This window comes from Xenopus laevis, chromosome 6L, assembly GCF_017654675.1.
Source record: "Xenopus laevis strain J_2021 chromosome 6L, Xenopus_laevis_v10.1, whole genome shotgun sequence".
Lineage (NCBI taxonomy): Eukaryota > Metazoa > Chordata > Amphibia > Anura > Pipidae > Xenopus > Xenopus laevis.
This window is the reverse complement of record NC_054381.1, coordinates 97052170-97073230: the sequence shown is the minus strand read 5'-3', so window position 1 is coordinate 97073230 and position 21061 is coordinate 97052170. Positions and strand designations below refer to the sequence as shown.

General features: G+C 37.6%; 1 protein-coding gene across 8 annotated transcripts in view; it reads right to left on the bottom strand.

Annotated features, from left to right (window-relative positions):
• phactr1.L (phosphatase and actin regulator 1 L homeolog) overlaps nucleotides 1–21061 on the bottom strand; it is a 205089-nt gene that overhangs the window by 8667 nt on the left and 175361 nt on the right. For 6 of the 8 annotated variants that reach the window (XM_041566297.1, XM_018267800.2, XM_018267797.2 and 3 more), the window contains 6 exons: nucleotides 13829–13990; nucleotides 8915–9112; nucleotides 6605–6923; nucleotides 4298–4518; nucleotides 3915–4071; nucleotides 2068–2123 (listed from right to left, as the gene is read on the bottom strand). In XM_041566297.1, coding sequence (XP_041422231.1) covers nucleotides 2068–2123; nucleotides 3915–4071; nucleotides 4298–4518; nucleotides 6605–6923; nucleotides 8915–9112; nucleotides 13829–13990 — 1113 coding nt within the window. The remainder of the gene's footprint in view (nucleotides 1–2067; nucleotides 2124–3914; nucleotides 4072–4297; nucleotides 4519–6604; nucleotides 6924–8914; nucleotides 9113–13828; nucleotides 13991–21061) is intronic. The other 2 variants (XM_041566299.1, XM_018267798.2) reach the window with 1 other exon arrangement.

The following is a 21061-nucleotide window of genomic DNA, read 5'->3' as shown; positions in this document are numbered from 1 at the left end:
TTTTTTTTTCGTATTTTTCATCCGATTTTCAAAATTTTTCACCCGAAACCTCAGATTTTTGTCCGAAAACTCTGAAAACTTCGGGGTATTGTGTGAAAACCCAGCGCAAATCATTGGGATTTCTCCCATTGACTTATTTGCAACCTCGACAGGTCTGAGATGCTGGATTTTCTGATTCGGATTTTTCCATCCTCGGGGTTTAATAAATTCCAAAAAAATTGTGATTTTTTCTAAAAGTCCGATTTTCTAAAAAAAAAAATTAATAATTTTTTGTGAATTTTGCATTCGGAGTTTAGTAAATAACCCCCTTATACTCACCTATATATACACTCACATATAGACTATGTATACTCATTGTAGATTTTAGTATCACTATAACTTTGATCTTATGCCTGTCCAAGAAATCATCCAAGCCCCTCTTAAAGGCATTAACTGAATCAGCCATCACAACATCACCCGGCAGTGCATTCCACAACCTCACTGTCCTCAATGTAAGAACCACCTACGTTGCTTCAAATGAAAGTTCTGTTCCTCAAGTCTAAATGGGTGGCCTCTAGTTTATAGGCCACCCATTATGGCTGTGCACCACAGCAGGGGCAGCAAGGCAGCTGCCGGTAGGTACAGAGCCACTAACCTGTCTCTAGATTTTTATACATCTCTCTTTTGGATCTAGGAAATATTTTTGGTACTGGATAGAATATTTATGGGCTTGTACAGAAGTAGAGTAATTCATTTACTATTTTCTCTGTTTCTGATGACCTGTTATGTTATTCAAATGTCTTATACGTTCTTTTAATGAAATAATTTTAACATTTTAATTTTTAATTATTTCCTATACAGGACAAAGCAGTAGCAGTTAGTGAACAACTATGGCAGCCAAAGAATATTACTGTAACAATTCTAACCACAAAGGGGGAAGGGGAGAAAGGTGACAAAGTTCTGTGTTGTGCTAAGAACGATTATTAATGATGTCTGTGTTCAACAGCAACTACTGCCTTGAAAATATGTCCTGTGACAATTGCAGAGCACTGCCGAAATTTCAGCATCAGAGCAATAACCACATATGCTAATCTGTCAGTGTATAATGCTATGAAAACAAAGCCTGTGGCCCCAAACATGTCTTATAAATGTATTCTGAAAGATTAACAAGTATGGAACATTCAAATTCAGCTGCCTTAAATAGAAGCAGATGAGAATATTTGAGTCTGCTTTGCCTCATTTTTTTCTCTTTCATTATAGACTACATTTCCCATTTATTACATTCTCCCACTGCTTGTGCGTGCTACCATTTTGACATAATACTTTAGGGCACTGCTATGGTTCATGTCTTTGGCTCTCCTTCGGGCATGGCTGCCAAACTGCAGGGGGGAAAGTGAAAAAAGGCATGGAGGCAGTACTGATAGGCTGTAGTGAATGGAGGGTGGACATCAGCTGAATGATCAAGAATAGAAAGACCAGAGCTATGTGGCACAGGAGGAAAATGTGGGGGACCAGAGTTTCTTGGGTATGAGGGTACCCAAGAAACCAAATGGTAATGCATGTTGCTATTGCTTTAATATATATATATATATATATATATATATATATATATATATATATATATATATATATATATATATATATATCTCTGACCCTAACATAGCTCATGTTTCCATATTTTATAGATCAAAGAGGCAGAGTACTCTATATGGGTCATGGAAAGGTGACTTCTGATATCTGCATACAACTATGGTGCATTATTTTCTATAATGCACAAGTCTTAGTGAGTCCTGTGACACAAATAACATCACTAAACTCTGATTATAAGGATATCATTTTAAATGATATTGATGGCTCGATTGAAATATATTTTCATGGTTGACGTTATGAAAAAGAGCACATGTAAAATGTATATTTATTTTTTACAATCCACTTTTTTCATATGCAAAATATTTCTTTAAAATGCACATAAACTGGCCATATCTTTGTGTAGATAGGACACCTATACAATTCACTATTAGCTAATGCACATTCATTATAGAAATACTGAAGACCAGATCACAACAGGCATCAAAGAAAGTTACTCACGTTTAAGGATATTTCTTTGTTCCAGCTCCTCTGCTGTTGGCCTTTGGCTTAACCGCCTTAAAAAAAACAAATTAAGCTTATGGACCATGTTCCACAGTGAATTGAATTAAATAGCTATGAGTGTTGCACTATCCAGTCTAATGCACAGCCAATCTTAAATCCAGTTATCACACTTATAGACAATATAAAAAGCAGTCCTAACAACAAAATAAAATCTAGTGCATACATGTAATGCCACTTGCACCATTTCCTCTGCTCGTAATGCATTTCCTGATTTTCACAAGTTCCATAGATAGAGCTAAACTGTGACGTTCCTTCCAGCATAAACTGCCTCAATATGAGTAAATCTACGCAGTCATTATTTCAGAGCTGAGGTGTAAAGGTCACCTAGTTCAACTCAACTAAATAGTTTTGCCATGATTTCGGGGGAAAAAACGGTGCAGTGTAGATGTCAAATTTAACATGCAGCTAAGTTCTTTTTGAAACAGTTTATCCATCATTTACAACAGGGGCCTGGGGTTCAAATAAATAATGCAATGTTTATATCTTATAAGACAGTATTAAACTAAGTGTGTGTTTGCATCCAGATGCCAAGTCCTTGTAGAGCTCTTACTCTGCACAAAATACATGACATTTGGGGGAATGTAATAAAAGTCACAAAGAGCAAAACAATTTGCACAAATAAGAATAAAAAGTCTAATTTCGCAATGTAATATTGTTCCTTAAACTGTTATTGAATTGTGAATTTTAATTGTGCACTGCCCACTTTTAAGAAGTGCTTGAAGGTGTCGTAATCTTTTGGAGCAAACATAACTTTTTCAGTAAGAAGATTTATTACATTCACTGCGCACTGGCGCAAACTATAAAATTCGCAAATCTTCTTCCCCTGTCGGAAGTGGTCGCTAAACAGATTCCGGGTTTGCAAAAGCTATATTTAATTCACGCAAAGACAAATTTGTTCACACAAAGGGTATAACTTTTCGCATTGCGAATATTTTTTCAGTTACCAACTTTTATTACATTCCCCCCAAATGTGTTCTGTAGTCTAACTCCAGTTTCCGTATTAGGTTATTAGTTCTCCCACAACGGATTAGCACTACTAATACTGCTGGAGAAATATTAACTTCATCCGGGGAAAATGGAGTTAGACACAGTTCCAGGTATATTTTGTCTGGGTAAAGATTTGTCATCTATCATTTTAAAAGGGAGGTTCACCTTTAATCTAACTTTTAGTATGTTATGTTATTAAGTGGCCAATTCTAAACAACTTTTTAATTGGCCTTCATTTTTTATAGTTTTTGAAATATTTGCCTTCTTCTGAGTGTTTCCAGCTTTCAAATAGGGGTCACTGACCCCATCTAAAAAACAAATGCTCTGTAAGTCTACAAATTTAATTGTTATTGCTACTTTTTATTACTCATCCTTCTATTCAGACCCTCTCCTATTCATATTCCAGTCTCTTATTCAAATCATTGCTTGGTTGCTAGAATCATTTGGACCCTAGCAATTTAGATTGCTGAAATTACAAACTTGAGATCTGTTGAATAAAAAAGCTAAATAACAAAAAAAAAAGAAAAACAATTGCAAATTGCCTCAGAATATCTCTTTACATCATACTAAAAGTTAATTTAAAGGTGAACATTCCCTTATCTTCTCTTGTTCTTTAGTGTCCAGTGGTACAGCAGTTCATTCTTAGGACTACCAACAAGCATAGATTTGTGCTTAGCACATGCCACTTGATAACACTAGAATATACTGCAGGGAAACTCATCAGTAAACCCTCACATTTTTGGTCTGCAGGCACACTTCTTTCATCTCTTTTGTACAATTCACCAATTTCAGAATACCTTATAAGCTTGGTCCCAATCTGTTGCCTTGTTTCCAGCCTCTCTTCATCTGTCTGCATGGGAAGTATATTCTTCTCTTCCAGTTCTCTCTTAGAGGGTCTGTTGCTTAACTTTATTGCCAATGAATCCTTCCGTAAGACCTTCATTGCCAGAGAATCTGTACAAGAGACAGAAAAAAAACAAAAAACAAAGCTTGTAAAATGAACTACCTTCAGACTAGGCAATGAACATACTTGGACTTGTATGTTAATGGGAATGAAAGTCAATGTTTCAAATGCTTCTGTAAATAATCTGAGCAGTTGCATCCAATTTACACTAGTGTAGATACATTAGTGGTTCTGTGCTTTCTCAACACTGCATTTTTTTGAAGAAAATTAGCCTACTTGTGTATAGTGAGCTATCATCATCTTCATCATCATCGTCTTCTTCCTCATCTTCCTCCTCATCTCTAGAGTACAGGCACAAAGAGTCATCATAGCTCGTCTCATGAGGCACATTTTCCTTGTCATCTTCACATTCAATAACAACTGTTGGCACTTGTCTCATGTCGGAATAGCCGCCGAGTCCTGATTTTGAAATGCTCTCCCCTCCATGCAAACCAGAGCTAAACAAAAGGATTAGAATTTAAACAAATGTTTTTCTATGGTGTTTAATAGTATAATCAGCCTCATAATGGGTTGCTATATGCATACATATGTGCTAGCTGCCTAAAATAAACTGTTACAGTTCAGCAAGACCAGAATGATCCATATGATTTCAATGGTTTCTGGAATACTATTGCATTTGCAAAATAGTTGCAATTCTTTCCACTGATGATTTAGGGCTCACGCATATCTCATATACCTTTAGACGTCTGTATCATTAGGAACCAGCAGTCTATCATTTTAAAACCAAGCAGAAACTGTATCAAAAAGTTGTGCTATCTGGAATTACCGGCTTTCTGTTGAGCTTATGCAAGGCTTTTTATTAATATGGCCTAAGCAGTTACCTTGTGATCTTCATCTGGCTTGCTTTACAAAATTACATAATTAGGGTAGGTAAAGTAAAGTATTCTTCCCAAATTATGTACACATGGGTTGATCTTTACATTCCAATACATTCACACAGTGTATATTATATAATATTTATATTATATAAATCAAATTTTTAACAGATAGCCTGCCAAAGAGAGATAAGGCTACAAAATCAGGCACCAAATTTTGATTTTATATATATATATATATATATATATATATATATATATATATATATATATATATATCTATATATATCTATATATATATATATATATATATATATATATATATATATATATATATATATATATATATCTATATCTATATCTATATCTATATCTATATCTATATATATATATATATATATATATATATATATATATATATATATATACACACACACACACACACACATACAAACATATATTCAGGTATTGATCTGAATTCATTGCACAGATGTTGCATTACAGAAAAAATACACCAGTTTATATACTGGAATTGTGCATTAATCAAGACTCTATAGTGCTGGCTTATACTGTAGGTGTTCCCCTTATCTGTGCATCATTCATGTGCTCAAATTAGAAAGTGGCAGGAGACACAGGCTGCACTTGGGCTCTCTCCTTACTGCCTGCCGTCACACTCCTTAGTACTCTAGCACTTTGCCCTAGGGAAAAGTAAGTCACCCCTTTTATTTTAAAAGTGTCGGTCACTGGTTAAGAGGAAAAACATTTAAACTTAATTAAATGGCATCTGGTTACTTATCCCTTTCCCTTAGTACCCAGAGAGTGTTTCTTCAGGAGCTTAAGCTGGCCATAGACTCAAAGATAAAGCCGCATGAAAACTAATTTCGTATGATTTTCAGAGTCTGGATTTTCCTGACATTTTTTGTATCATGGTGGTCTTTTGGTTGGTCGATCAGACAGGCTCGAAGATTTCTTTCTGCTAACGATAATATCTCTACATGTATTGTCTGACAATATCAATAGGTGACTGTCATTACTATTTGTCAGACATAACTTTTGTATGATTGCTGCCATGGCCAGAACATTGTCTGATTTGTTCTTTTCAGGTCGGAAGATTGAGCTGTACGATGGTTCGCAGGATGTGAGGCTAAAATCTGTACATCTATGGCCAGCTTTAGGCCTAGTTTGTGCCTTAACTTTATCACTGTATGAAAGATTAGGGAACTTCAGCAAATTCTTTATTTCCGCAAATAGTTGTGGGAGGGGCAGCAAGTAGAGAGATGTGTAATGGGTCAGCAGAGTTTGCAAGAGGCTTTCAAAAAGAAATGCTGACATAAACCAATCATTTCTGATTCACCAATGCAACATACTGGCAATGGGACAAATGAATGTAAGGCATACTGATTGCTCAGTAATTCAAAGCTCCATAGTTCCCCTAATTCCCATTTAGATCCAACAGAATTCAAGAAAAGCACTTAAAGCTGCAAAGCCATTAGCAATGATGTCTTGTCTTATCAGCTTTTACCGTTTTCAATTATCCACAATAAACATATGGAACAAACATCCTGAGCAATTATATTTTAAATAAAAAAAGTAGTAACAGGGCTACCCAATGACCCCTTGCTCAAACTAAATAAAAAAAGTAATAGGTAGTGAGTTTAACGGGTTTGAGTCTTGATGTATAGACTGGAGCTAATATGTCACTGTGTACCTTTCCAACCTCTGCATTGTCATGGCTAGTGTCTTATTCAGCTCCTCAATTACTCTGCACCCCGGAGGAATGGATGGGTGGATGGGTATGGAGCTGGATCCTGTAGACATATGCTGGCTGCCATACTGCATCTGATGCTGATGAGCTGCTAACTGGGATGGTAGCACAGTGTGATGATGCTGGGAGCTCCTCTGGTTGGAATATGGACCATGGGGATAGTCTGTCCCTCCTAATGGCACGCAGATCATGACTTTCTTTGGAGGTAGTGGAGGAGACATTTTCCCTGGCATACAAGGCAGTTTCACAGGTGCACCGGAGTCTGCAGGAAACACAGCACATTGATAATTGTAAACACTGTTTAGTTTAACCACTTGATTTGTTTTTTTACATATGAGAAAGGCTGATCAAATGTTTCTAAATGAACAGTGGCACAGTTCATTACTTAGCCATTTGCCTTGTTGGCAATTTAGTTTAAAATATACAAAAATATACAAATGGTTGCTATATGATAGTATGTAATGAATGGCAGTTTAATCCATGAATTTGAATTTTAATCGGAGAAAGTACAAGATATTACAGAACACACTAGAACATAACATGGTGATTTACATGGAGAGCAAAAAGCCTTTTTAATGTAAACATATATAAAAGACATTGTAGTTTACTATGCTGCACCATATCAAACCTCTGTGGTTTTCTTGTCACTAGAAACATTCCTGTACCTGCCAAAATCCCAAAATGAAACATAAGGGTAAATTCTGACAATGCTGTGCCCAACTCTTAATCCCACACACTTCCTACTTTGCAAAACCTTTAAGGTCTGAATAACAGATCAGATGTAGCCGCACATGTTCACAAATAATTTAACATAATGTTCTATCTATTAACTGCTTGAAAGATCTGATGCAACATTTCCGTGCGACAAAATAAAGCCAGAGAGATGTGTTATTGATTTTCTCTCATCGGATACTACATTATAGCATGACAAGATTTTTTTTTGGTATAGAGCAGGTGTCCCCAACCTTTTTTTTTTACACATTCAAATGTGAACAGAGTTGGGGAGCAACACAAGCGTGCAAAGAATTCCCTGTGGGTGCCAAATAAGGACTATGTTGTAACCCTATGTGGACTGGCAGCTACCAGGATGCTCTACATGTCAATACAGGTATAGGATCCATTTAAGGCTATTTACCGTAGACTCCATTTTATCCAAGTAATCCAAATTTTTCAAAATTATTTCCTTTTTCTCTGTAATAATATAACAGTAATGTACTTGGACCAAACTAAGATATAATTAATCCTTATTGGAAGCAAAACCAGCCTATTGGGTTTATTCAATGTTTTTCATGATTTTCTAGTAGACTTAAGATCTGAAGATCAAAATTACGATAAAATCCGTTATCCGGAAAACCCCTGGTCCCGAGCATTCTGGATAACAGGTCCCATACCTGTACATTTAGTTTTATTCAATTAAAACTTGCCTCCAAGTCAGGAATTCAAAAATAAGCACCTGCTTTGAGGCCACTGAGAAAAACATCCATGGGGTTGGTGAGCAACATGTTGATCACTAGCCACTGATTGGTGAACACTATTCTAGAGAATATATACACCTAGTATACACTTGCAGTCCACCTTTAAATAAACTTTTCGTATGACAAAGACTATCCTGAGACAATTTGCAATTGGTTTTCATTTTTTTTTAATGTTTTTCAATTATTTAGCTTTTTGCTCAGCAGTTTTCCAGTTTGGAATTTCACCAGCTTATCTGGTTGCGCCAGCCTGCGGTTTTGAAAGAGAGGCTGGAATATGAATAGAAAATGGATTGAATAGAAAGAAAAAGAATAAAAAGTAATAACAATAAAACTGTAAGCTCACAGAGTGATTGTTTTTTGGCTGTCAGGTCAATGACCCCCATTCAAAGTTGAAAAGATGTAGAAAGGGAAGGTGAGTAAATAAAAACTATAAAGAATAAATAATGAAGGTCAATTGCAAATTGTTATGAACAAGATATTTTATACCATAATAACATTTATTTTAAAGGTGAACCACCCCTTTAAGTGACAGAATGGATCCCTACCCCATAAAAAGAGTATAATCTTATTTAAGTGGGTAATGTAGTACCATAGTCAGTAACCTATTGCGATCCATTAGCAGTTAGATTGACAGCTCTATTTCATTTGGAATGATAAAAACAGATGTCTTATAAGTTGCTATGATTCACTAACCTGGGCCAAATTTTGTCAGAGCTGTAAGATAATTTTCTAAATTTTATTATAAGGACAGGTAATTATTATGCTCTTCCCGTCTTACCTGCTATATAATTGGCAATTCGGGATATAGGTTTGGGAGGCAGGGCAGGGGGTTGCTTGAGCAGTGTTATTTGTTTCACAGGGGTGTCCTCTTGGTCTACTGGGAAACCCACAGTTTTTTTGGGGGGCAGTAGCATGGTTGGCTTGTATGATGGATCTTGGGATAGAGATCCTGGCTCAGACGACAGATCTTCAGACACTAAAACACATATCATAGACAACAAAGTTACAAGGAAAGGAGCGACAAGCATGGTTACTGTTCAGACACCAATGGGTTAGTAAGTGGGTTTATCTAGTGCACAGTGAATTTAACGATCAATAAAAGGTTTACAAAATTCAAAATGTTTTTGTATATATAGAGAGATTGTAGGCATACAGTAAAAACATAAAACCAGACAAGGTATATGGTGATAGAGAACAGAGACAGAAAACAAACCCAAAAACAGAGATGTGTCAAGCTGAAATGATCATTTATACAAAATGTCTGAAAGGACCAATATTACACTCACATCCATTTTAACTTTGACTGACCAAAAGTGGTACAGGTAACATCCGTGGATTGATTGAGGGTTATCTGTACCATACTGACAGACAGATCTGAGGTAATGACCCAGTGGTGGACTAAGACATCCCGGGGCTCCAGTTGGTACACCATAAATGTAAATAAAATAAATACTTGTTTACTTCTGCAAGCCAAAGCTTAAGCAACATGTGCACTCACAATATTGGGAAAGAGGGTGCAAGTTGTAGATTAAATAGTATTTCTGAATTCTTCACTTGAAGGACTGGACACAGCTCTGTGGTCCTCTGGAGTTTTGGTCTCCAGGTTAGAAGTGCAATGAAGGACTGTACCCATGAGTACATAATAAAAACACCATATAACAGGAGTTGCTCCAAGTATTCTGGTCCTAGCGCAGCAGCAAAAAAGCCATAAGTCCAGATGGAGGTTATGTAATGACAGATGCAGAGTTTGCTCCATGTCTAATAAACAATATGAGTCGCCAATATTTAATGCATAATACATTTTCCCAGATTTTATACCATTTTCTCCTGTTCCCTTGAAAAACATAAAATGGGGGTTCCAGCTTTCAAATGATCGGTGGGGGGGGGGGCTCACAGACCCCCATCTAAACAACAAATGCTCAGTAAGATTACACATTTATTCTAATTGCTACTTTTTATTATTCATCTTTCTATTCAGGCATTTCCTATTCATATTCCAGTCTTTTGCTCAAATCAGTGCATATTATATGCAATGCAAATCATCTATAAATGAATGCCCATGCACTATGCACTACTCTAAATACAAACATATTCAGGGCCTTCTCTTTTGTTTTGTTCCAGTTTGTATTTGTATGTATTTGTTTGTATATTCCCACTAGTTCCCAACAAGATTATGGAAATTGAATGGTGGATCATATAATAAGAACAATAGAAATAATTATTCTATGGAAAACATTTTTCAAGGACATTTTTTAATTAATGGAAGGACCAAAAAAAAACAAGTAGCCATGGTGGAAAGATATTGGCCTGTGCCACCTGGAGAACCTTCCTTCCAGAAACAGGGTCTGCACAGTAATAGAAATTGGTAGCATTCTTGCTTATAATTTAGTAGTGGGGTCTAACATACATATTATTCTAGTTCATGGCTGCTGTTCCAGTGCTGTTCTAAAGCTCACACACCAGCTTTGCTGAGGGCATCACTTCTATACTTATGTTCTGCTTCCTGCACTGATAAAATAGTGAAACAAAAGAAGGAAGAAATGCAACATTTCATAGTACAAAATAGTGAAATAAAAGAAGGTAGAAATGCTACATGTCACAGTACAATCCAGACTGCCTAATAATCTGGAGTCATGACAACTGGGTGTTTTGAGACTTTCAATAGTGATGGCTGGCATGAAGAACAAAGAATAAAGACAATTTGGAGGTATGGTGTTCGTTCTTGAAGCCCAACAGCAGTAGATCGCTGTGAAAGTTGAAAGTGGATAAAAGGTTCCAGGATATGACCATTTGTCAAGAGAAAATGCCTTCTTTTAACCTTCTGCATTTGTTAGGATTTGTATTGCATGAGTTCTGTTTGCCATTGTCAGGACTTATAGGATTAATGAATTGCTGTAACCAAGCAAAAGCAATTGGGGGGGATGTTTGGTATTTGTTGTATCTTGTATGGGTCTACTGGTTTATTAAAATAACGAAAAGTAGAAAGGACAATAAATGTCAGTCAAATAAAATGGGTAAAATTGTTGCGCATACTTTTTTTCAAGGGATACCTGGAAGAAAGCATGAAAATGACATGGCACACCATGGAGCCATCTTGTTCTGCTTTTTACTTATCTTTCTACGCTATGTCGGGGCCGATGCATGCACAGTAAAGTGAAATGGCTGGGCAGACCACAAAGGCCCAGGCCTAGGCGGCAGCAGCCGGCAATTGCAGGTGGGGGGGTGCAAGCGGGTCTAGTGTGCTGGGGTGGGGTGATATTGTGCGTGGGGTGGTGCGAGCAGCCTAGGGGAGCACTATCTTTTAATCTGGCCCTGGCCAGGGTATCGAAAGAAAATCTTATGGTGTCTGAAAGACTTTTCTTCTCACTGAAATACACTGAATGTCAGATGTTGATGCATACACAAAGCACACCATTACATTACATTACAGCTCTGGGGGATCAGATTTTGTAGAGCCCTACAAAATCTTGAGCTGTTGCATGGCAAGATTTCAAAATGTGATCAAAATAGCCCATGCAGTTTAGCCCTAAAAGAAGCCATAAGCTGTTTTCTGTCATTTGAAATAGATATTGGTTATAAGGGATAGTATACCCCCCAACATAAGTACAATGAATAGGGCTTGTGTTGAACATACATTTTACTATTGTTTTAATCACAAAAAACAACTATGTATTTGTTATTTCTTGAGCTAAACAGGAACACAGATTACCCTAGCTTCTTAATCAATATTTTTTTTTCGACAGGAATACAAGTGATAAAAATGGCATTCGAGTTACTTTTATATAGAGCACAAATAACTCTAAGATGGGATTGGCGTGTCTTTACTAAATCTTCCACCAGGTGTCCCCACTGATTCAAAGACAAACAGCCATTATTTGAGTGGCTGATTTGAGTCCTTGGAAAGCCTGTGCAGCTGTAGAAGAGGTTATAATCCCCCCCCGAAAGTGAAAGAATTCTTTAACTAAATGCGTCACCGGGTCCAACTATAAAACACTGATAATGCTCTGGTGTAGATATGATCAAAATACAATAAAAATACAGCTATTTTGTCTTGACCCTCTTCATGCCACAAATTGTAATCTCCATATGCAATAAAAAGCACTACATTTGCCGAGGTGCAATAACCCATGGTAACCAATATGATGATTGCTTTGAAACGGGGACAAGCAAATGCTATCTTCTCATTGGTTGCTTGGGTTATTGCACCTGAGCAATTGTAATGTCTTATACTACATAGTCCCATAATAAATCACTCATAGCTTTATCACCCTTCTGTACAGCACTGACACACTTCAGCTCAATACACATTAATTACACATTAAATCCAGTGTTTTTTATTATACATAGTGGTGGCGATATTTTGTAGCTCATTACACAAACACAAATGTTCCTCATATTTGTATGTTCGTGGTGTATTAGGAACCTGTTCGTCATATGAAACAAAATAGGCACAGAACTGGTACAATTGTTAAATGATGTAACTCACCCGCCACAGAACACTGCACCCTAGCAAAGGAAGGATTCTAGTAGAAGGTTAGTGCCTCAAACTTACATAGTTACATAGTTACATAGTTAAATTGGGTTGAAAAAAGACAAAGTCCATCAAGTTCAACCCCTCCAAATGAAAACCCATCATCCATACACACACCCCTCCCTACTTTTAATTAAAATTCTATATACCCATACCTATACTAACTATAGAGTTTAGTATCACAATAGCCTTGGATATTATGTCTGTCCAAAAAATCATCCAAGCCATTCTTAAAGGCATTAACTGAATCAGCCATCACAACATCACCCGGCAGTGCATTCCACAACCTCACTGTCCTGACTGTGAAGAACCCTCTACGTTGCTTCAAATGAAAGTTCTTTTCTTCTAGTCTAAAGGGGTGGCCTCTGGTACGGTGATCCTCTTTATGGGTAAAAAGGTCCCCTGCTATTTGTCTATAATGTCCTCTAATGTACTTGTAAAGTGTAATCATGTCCCCTCGCAAGCGCCTTTTTTCCAGAGAAAACAACCCCAACCTTGACAGTCTACCCTCATAATTTAAGTCTTCCGTCCCTCTAACCAATTTAGTTGCACGTCTCTGCACTCTCTCCAGCTCATTTATATCCCTCTTAAGGACTGGAGTCCAAAACTGAACTGCATACTCCAGATGAGGCCTCACCAAGGACCTATAAAGAGGCATAATTATGTTTTCATCCCTTGAGTTAATGCCCTTTTTTATGCAAGACAGAACTTTATTTGCTTTAGTAGTCACAGAATGACACTGCCCAGAATTAGACAACGTGTTATCTACAAAGACCCCTAGATCCTTTTCATTTAAGGAAACTCCCAACACACTGCCATTTAGTGTATAACTTGCATTTATATTATTTTTGCCAAAGTGCATAACCTTGCATTTATCAACGTTGAACCTCATTTTCCAGTTTGCTGCCCAGTTTTCCAGTTTAGACAGATCACTTTGCAAAGTGGCAGCATCCTGCATGGAACCTATAGTTCTGCACAATTTAGTATCATCTGCAAAAATAGAAACAGTACTTTCAATGCCCACCTCCAGGTCATTAATAAACAAGTTGAAAAGCAAGGGACCTAGTACAGAGCCCTGCGGTACTCCACTAACAACTTATCTTAAACAAACTTATCTTAACAAATGAAATGAGTTGCTTGCGCTATTAGGAGAAAGCCTACCTGTCCCATCCATGAGTTCAGAGGTTGGAAGCACTTCATATGCACAAGTATCTCCTGCCATAGAAGTCGATTCTAGCTCTGTTATGATGGGAAGCGACAAGGAACCGCTGCCAACACCTTGGCCATTCTCCATTAATCCATCTTCATTATGTAAGTCACCATCTGATAAAGAAATGCATGAAAGTATAATTATTGTATCTTGGCCAAGACATAGATAATGTCATTGCAAAGGAAGGCTTAGGAATGGCATCTGTCCTCATTTAAACAGAGCAACATCTGGAATTCAAATCAATGTCAGTAAAGCTGCCAGATCTGATTTCCAACAAAAACAAAGGTTAAATCAAAATATATGGCACTGCCCCAAGCTAGTGAGGACACCAAATAATATGTACCGCTCTCAGGGAATGTATCCCATATAATGACAGTGATATACATGGGAATTGTTAAATATTCTCATATTTTAGAACAAAAAAAAGAGTGTAACATTCATTATTAGGCACCCTACTCCATCAAACCCAGTAATTTTTGGCCTGGGTACATTAGAAACACACTTTATTAGATAAGAAATATGGGGTTTTTTAAAAGACAGAGATGTCCAAAACACACCCACACACACACACACACTAGGGTGGGGGACACAATATGCTCAATATACTTTGGCCACTATGCCGTAAATACAGAATTGGGGACCACTGGGTCATTTTGTACCTTTGTCACTGTACCAATATATTTTGTGTGTCGTTGTGCAGTATATGGCAGGTCATATTTTATTTTTAATTTGTAATCTCTTAATCTGTAGTCACTGTACCATTATGTACTGGTATCAACATCCTGCATTTGTGGGCTAAACTGAATAACAATCATGCAGAAGTGCGGAACAAAATATAGCATTCTATGATTTTTGGCAGATCATGGATGGATTTGTGTATTTATGGGGCAAATCAAGGGCATGTGTGTGCAGGACATTTTTTTTTCATTCATTTCCTTTTCTACATGTAGCAGAGCCCATACCCAGGTGTTCCCATTGCTGGCTTATTATCAGGCCCCATACTACTAACAGGGGGTGGCATGGTTTCCAGAAATATGTCTGTCAAGCAATGTGTCTGCCCTTTAAGTACTTTTATTTACCAATAACATGGCTAGTTTGGACAACTAAAAAGATAGGTTTAGTAGTAGCTTCTCGGATTCTATCATCTCCAAAAATCCCTTTGCCTGTCTGGGGATGCTGGGAGATGTGGATCAAGAACTGGTGGGGTGCAGCAGGTTGGGCATCCCTGCTATGTAATAAACACATTTCAGGTGCAAAGGTTTTATTACAAATGAACAACTGATGCAGAAAATTAGGCAAACAAATGTGCAGCAATGAGAGGCGTTTCTGGTAGGTCACATGAGGCTAATTGCAATTTCTTCACTCCATACACTTGCACATATTGCTTGCACTGCATCTCTAACCTCATTTAGTAGGTACAGAATCATTATGTCTAATTCATTATGCAAGCATGGGTGAGCACACATGATAAACTAATTATAACTGGTTATGTGACCAGTTTGTGCCATACAATACTGCAAACAAAAGAGATCGCTAATTAACAGAACGCAGGACCACTGGGACATAGCAGTGTATAATTTGGATTTCAGTTTGTTTTTCTTCGCAGATGGCTCCACATTCCATACATTGCTGCTAAAGCTATTCTGGAGTCATCATTAGGACAGACATTTAGCAACCCTGGCAATTTATCTCCCTGATCCATAATTTACTTCAAGCTATGTTGCCATGTAGCACTGAATCATCAAGCAGCAAGTTATATTGTCAAAGGGTATATCCCATCGTTCCAATTACATTAAAAAGTGCCAATTTTTTTCTCTGATAAAAAGCCATTAGCCTTAGGTCACAACATGCTTGCAACTGACCTGCCAGACCCACAAAAACTTGCATAATGCTTGCTGCTGACCAGCTTAGTTTTCAGGACTGATGGTTGCAATGACACTCGCATAGATCCTTATTTATTCTTTTAGCTCCATTTCGAGTCACCTTAATACTTATGTACTTTTTTGGCTCTGGTACAATATCCGTGGGGGTAGGTATGTGTGACCTTTAAGCTCCTCCCCCTTGAACCCTGGCCCCGCTGTGAGCACATTATGTTTGGTACCGCTTTGGAGGTCCACTGGTTTATGCTGACCCCTTTAAAGCCTTCCAAGTGGAGGGGGAGGGACTATTCTAGCCTTATAGTGAAGGGGGGCTGAAGACCTTTGCCTCCTGCAGGCTTTTCCGCCAGAGGTCACTAGCTTCGGCAAAGCCCAAAGAAATCCTGGATCATTTTTGCGTCTTTTGTCCAGGTGGTCTTTTTTGAGGCACAGTGTTGTCATTTTTTGTTTGCACTTTTTGCACATTACTCTGGCTTCAATAAAACTTGAGTGGGTCCTTGTTCCAAACCAAACACAGTAAAGGAAATCCACTAGAATAACATCACTACTACTGGGCTGGGGTATGTACCCATTGTACAGATGCAAGTGCTTTTACGTGTATTTTCAGTACAGGTATGGAATCAGTTATCCGGAAAAGCTGCCTCCCATAGACTCCATTATAATCAAATAATCCAAATTTTTTAAAATGATTTCCCTTCCTAATAATAAAACAGCACCTTAAACTTGATCCAAACTAAGATATAAATAATCCTTATTGGAAGTAGAACCAACCTATTGGGTTTACTTAATGTTCACATGATTTTTGGTAGACTTAAAGTATGAAGATCCAAACTACAGAAAGATCGGTTATATGGAAAACCCCAGGTCCTGAGCATTCTGGATAACAGGTCCCATACCTGTATTAAGTTATTGTACAAGGTAGCCAATGTTTCTGGATATTTCTATGCTATTAATAACTTTGGCTTCAAATATCATCTTTAATAGCTGGGCCAGTCCATGTGGGACACAATTCTTTTTCAGTTTCTTGTTTGAAAGATGATATGCATCAAAGGGAACCCACAAGAGACAAAGTATCCATTTGTTAATCCGCTCAGTATGTGTTTGACAAGGGTTTATAAAGTTGGTAATGTGGTTGGCAGCTGTGTTTGGAGACTATACAAGAACGGCTCCATGCATCTTGAAGGCATTATAACGATTCAGTTGTAAGTCAGATCTACCCTGCACTTTTTTGTTATTAATTACGGATAATGCCATTTCCTATACAGTCCATTTAATGTACCCAATTTTAGGGGCCTATTTATTAAACCTCAACTTTTTCTAGCCCAGTTTTTAAAAGGAAAAACTCACATTTTTAGAGGAAAAAAACCTTAAAATTTTTAGATTTATTAAACCCCAAAGCTGCTAAAAATCCGAAAAAAATTCCAGCTAAAACCTGTCGAGGTCATGTAGAAGTCAATGGCAGATGTCCCTGAAGATGTTTCTTGACATTGTGATCTGCGCTGGTTTTTGTACGATAATCAAGTCATAAGTCATAATTTGATAAAGTCAAGTTTTCGGAGTGTCACAAAATTTGCTCGCAAACTATTATCGGTATATTAAGGGTAGGGGTGCACCGAATCCACTATTTTGGAATCGGCCGAACCCCCAAATCCTTTCCGAAAAATTAGGCCGAATACCGAACCGATGGCGATGGAAAGGGGAAAATATTTTTTACTGCCTTGTTTTGTGACAAAAAGTAACGCAATTTCCCTCCCCGTCCCTAATTTGCATAGGCAAATTAGGATTCGGATTGCCAGGAAGAAGGATTCAGCCAAATCCGAATTCTGCTGATAAGGCCGAATCCTGGATTCGGTGCATCACTAATTAAGAGTATCCGGGTCTGGGAGTTTGGCTGATTTTTTTTTTATTAGGGTGAGATAAAGTTGAGTTTTAGTAAATACCCCCTTAATTTTTAAATGATTTCCTTTTTCTCTGTAGTAATATAAAAGTACCTTGCACATATCCAAACTGGAGGTAAAACAAGCGTATTTGGGTTTTTTAATGTATATGTAAATTATAAACAGGTATGGGATCCCGAAACCTGTTATCCAAAAAGCTCTGAATTCAGGTAAGGCCATCTCTCATAGACTCCATTTTATTGAATCAAGTCATATATTTAAAAAAAAGATTTCCTTTTTCTCTGTAATGATGAAACAGTACCTTGATTACTTGATCCTAAGGCACAATAATACTATTGGGCTCCATCAACAGAGAGTTGTTTGGAACATGGAGATACTCACTGAACAGAACAGCCTGTGCTACGAAGCACTCAGTCGGCAAGTAGCTGCAGTTCTTGCTCTGAAGACCGAGCCCTTAATGAAGTTGTTTACCAATGCATAACGCAATACAATTATATTTTCCTATGTTTTCACAAGCTTTCTATTTATTTAAAAATGTCCTAAAAATAATCTGTCATTAAGCTTTTCTCTTGCAAAAGCAAAACAAGTGATGTTAGACTTAGAAGCATTTCAGCAACACGCTGCTATTTACACCTATTACTAAACCACAGTACATGTATGGAATCCGTTATCTGGAAAACCAGTTATCCAGAAAGCCCTGAATTACAGAAAGGCTGTCTCTCAGACTATTTTATTCAAATAATCCAAACTTTTAGAAACAATTTCATTTTTCTCTGTAAAAATAAAACAGCACATTGTACTTGATCCAAACAAAGACATAATTAATCCTTATTGGAAGAAAAACCAGCCTATTGGGTGTATTTAATGTTTACATGATTTTCTAGTAGACTTAAGGTATGAAGATCAAAGTTTCGAAAATATCCATTATCTGGAAAACCCGAGGTTCTGAGCATTCTGGATAATGGGTCCCTTACCAATATAATGTAAATTTATAACAGTGGTACCTGAAAGGGCTCCTAACAGTAAATCATATACAGGTACGGGACCTGTTATCATGCACTGTATGATAAGAACCAATCAGAAGCTAGGTTGACCTGATAGGGAACTGAAGCTGGTCTGTGCTAGTGTGACTGCAGGGCTGTGATTGGGTATCCCTCACATACTGTGCATTTGGCAGGGATCGTTAGGACACGCCCAACCCTTATTTGAAACACAGACAGGGACAGTAGCAGGTCTTTAGGGTGCTCCAATAACGTGGTCATTTTTAAAGAAAATATACATTTTTAGCCCAAAGCAAAACGAGTCCATATATTATTCATTATTGGCTACAAGATTTTTTTTTTAACTTATCCTATAAGTCTCCTGTAAAGCCAACTGCAACATCAGAGATGGCTCCTGCACCCTTGCCTATTTTGCAGCCTTGCTACTTTATATGTATGTGCACCAGATATAAACCATTGAGCTGAGGGCGAGTTGTTGTTCTAGCAAAAGCCATGGTAACGGATGAAAAATTAGACAGCACTTCAAATTGTCACTAGATCCCCTACTGCCTGATATTTAGGGACAAATCTACCTAGGGTCGACTGCCGAATTAAAATCCCTCGTCTTCAAACATCGAAGTCGAAGGATTTAGCGAAATTCGTTCGTTCGAACGATTGAAGGAATAATCGTCAGAAAATTGATAGGAAGCCTATGGGGACCTTCCCCATAGGCTAACATAGGCCTCGGTAGGTTTTAGGTGGCGAACTAGGGGGTCGAAGGTTTTTTTAAAGAGACAGTACTTCGACTATCGAATGGTCGAATAGTCGAACGATTTTTAGTTTGAATCGTTCAATTCGAAGTTGAAGGTCGAAGTTTAAGGTCGAAGTAGCCCATTCGATGGTCGAAGTAGCCAAAAAACACTTCGAAATATTTTTCCTCTATTCCTTCACTCGAGCTAAGTGAATGGGCCCCTTACTGTGTGGGCAACAATTGTGCATGGGTGTATATGAAATGTATATGAAATGTGTCACAATGAAGACCCCCTAGGAAGTTCAATAAGTATCACTGCCCTAAGATAGAGAGGGACCACTAGCATATTTTGAATAACTTCCCTATGTTTCATCCAAACCCCCCCCCCCCACACACACACACACTCTTAAATAAATAAGGATAGCCAGTTGATTTTTCTATAAACTACACTAACATGGCTACGATTCTTCTGAGTCATAGCCCAAAAATCCATCTGTAGGCGAATTCCCTTAGACATCAATATTGGCAGGGCGCAGAACAACAGCAATGCTACTCTTCTTAGACGGGAAACACAACAAACATTGCAACACAGGAAATGTACATAAAAGGCAGTACTTTGCTTGAAACACATGATGTGAGTAGAAGAAGCAATCACTGGCACAGAGCACAGATAACAGGTGCCTACTGCCTGCAGAAAGAAACAATGAATCATCCATGCATAACAGACACTGCCAAAGGTAACAAAACTGCCAGTAAATACAGATAATGCTGTGCAAGGTACAGTTATGTCATTCATGTTCCTTCTGTCTTCAACAGCACTGTGAAAGTTCACGGTTTACAACATCGTCTTGTTTGACGGATGTTTATTAATTAAAGGGGTTTCAAAATTATGTTTCAACAACAGGCAGGGTAAGCTCATAGCCCAGCCACCACGTGACAACAAGAAAATCTTGTCCTTCATGTCTATTTAATAAGTGACTTTAAATTATAAATGATATGAATATGAAATGAGTGAGGACTTCAAAGGGGAATTGTCTCTTCAACTGCAAAAAAAAAACAAACAAAAGAAAAACAACCCCATCATTTTATAAATTTATTATAGTCAGGGGTCAGTACTTGGGAGACTTAGAATTAACACCACCTTGGTTTATAATGCTGTCATTACTTTCTTTACATTATCCCACTGTGCAGCTATCAGAGGTACATATGTTACAAAAATAGGGGCCTCCATCATTGGAAGGACCTAGAAGACAATATGTAGTACAGGTCTGGGATCCCTTATCTGGAAATCCATAATCCAGAAAGCTCCGAATTACGGGACAGCTGTCTCACATAGATTCTGTTTCTCAGTAATAATAAAACAGTACCTTCATCCCAACTAAGATATAAACCATCCTTATTGGAGGAAAAACAATCCTATTGGTTTTATTTAATGTTTCCATTAATTTTAAGTAGACTAAATGTGTGGAGATCCAAATTACGGAAAGATCCTTAATCCAGAAAACCTCATCTGATATCTGTTAATGTCCAGCATCTTGTAATGGAGACACCTAAACTAAGCCAGATATTGGACAGGTTTGAAAATCCTGACAGGCAGGGGCAGAATCAGAGTACTGATGTGGCCCTCACTTGATGGGCCTATTATAATCGGCTTTTTGACTCGCCAATCACGCAGCAG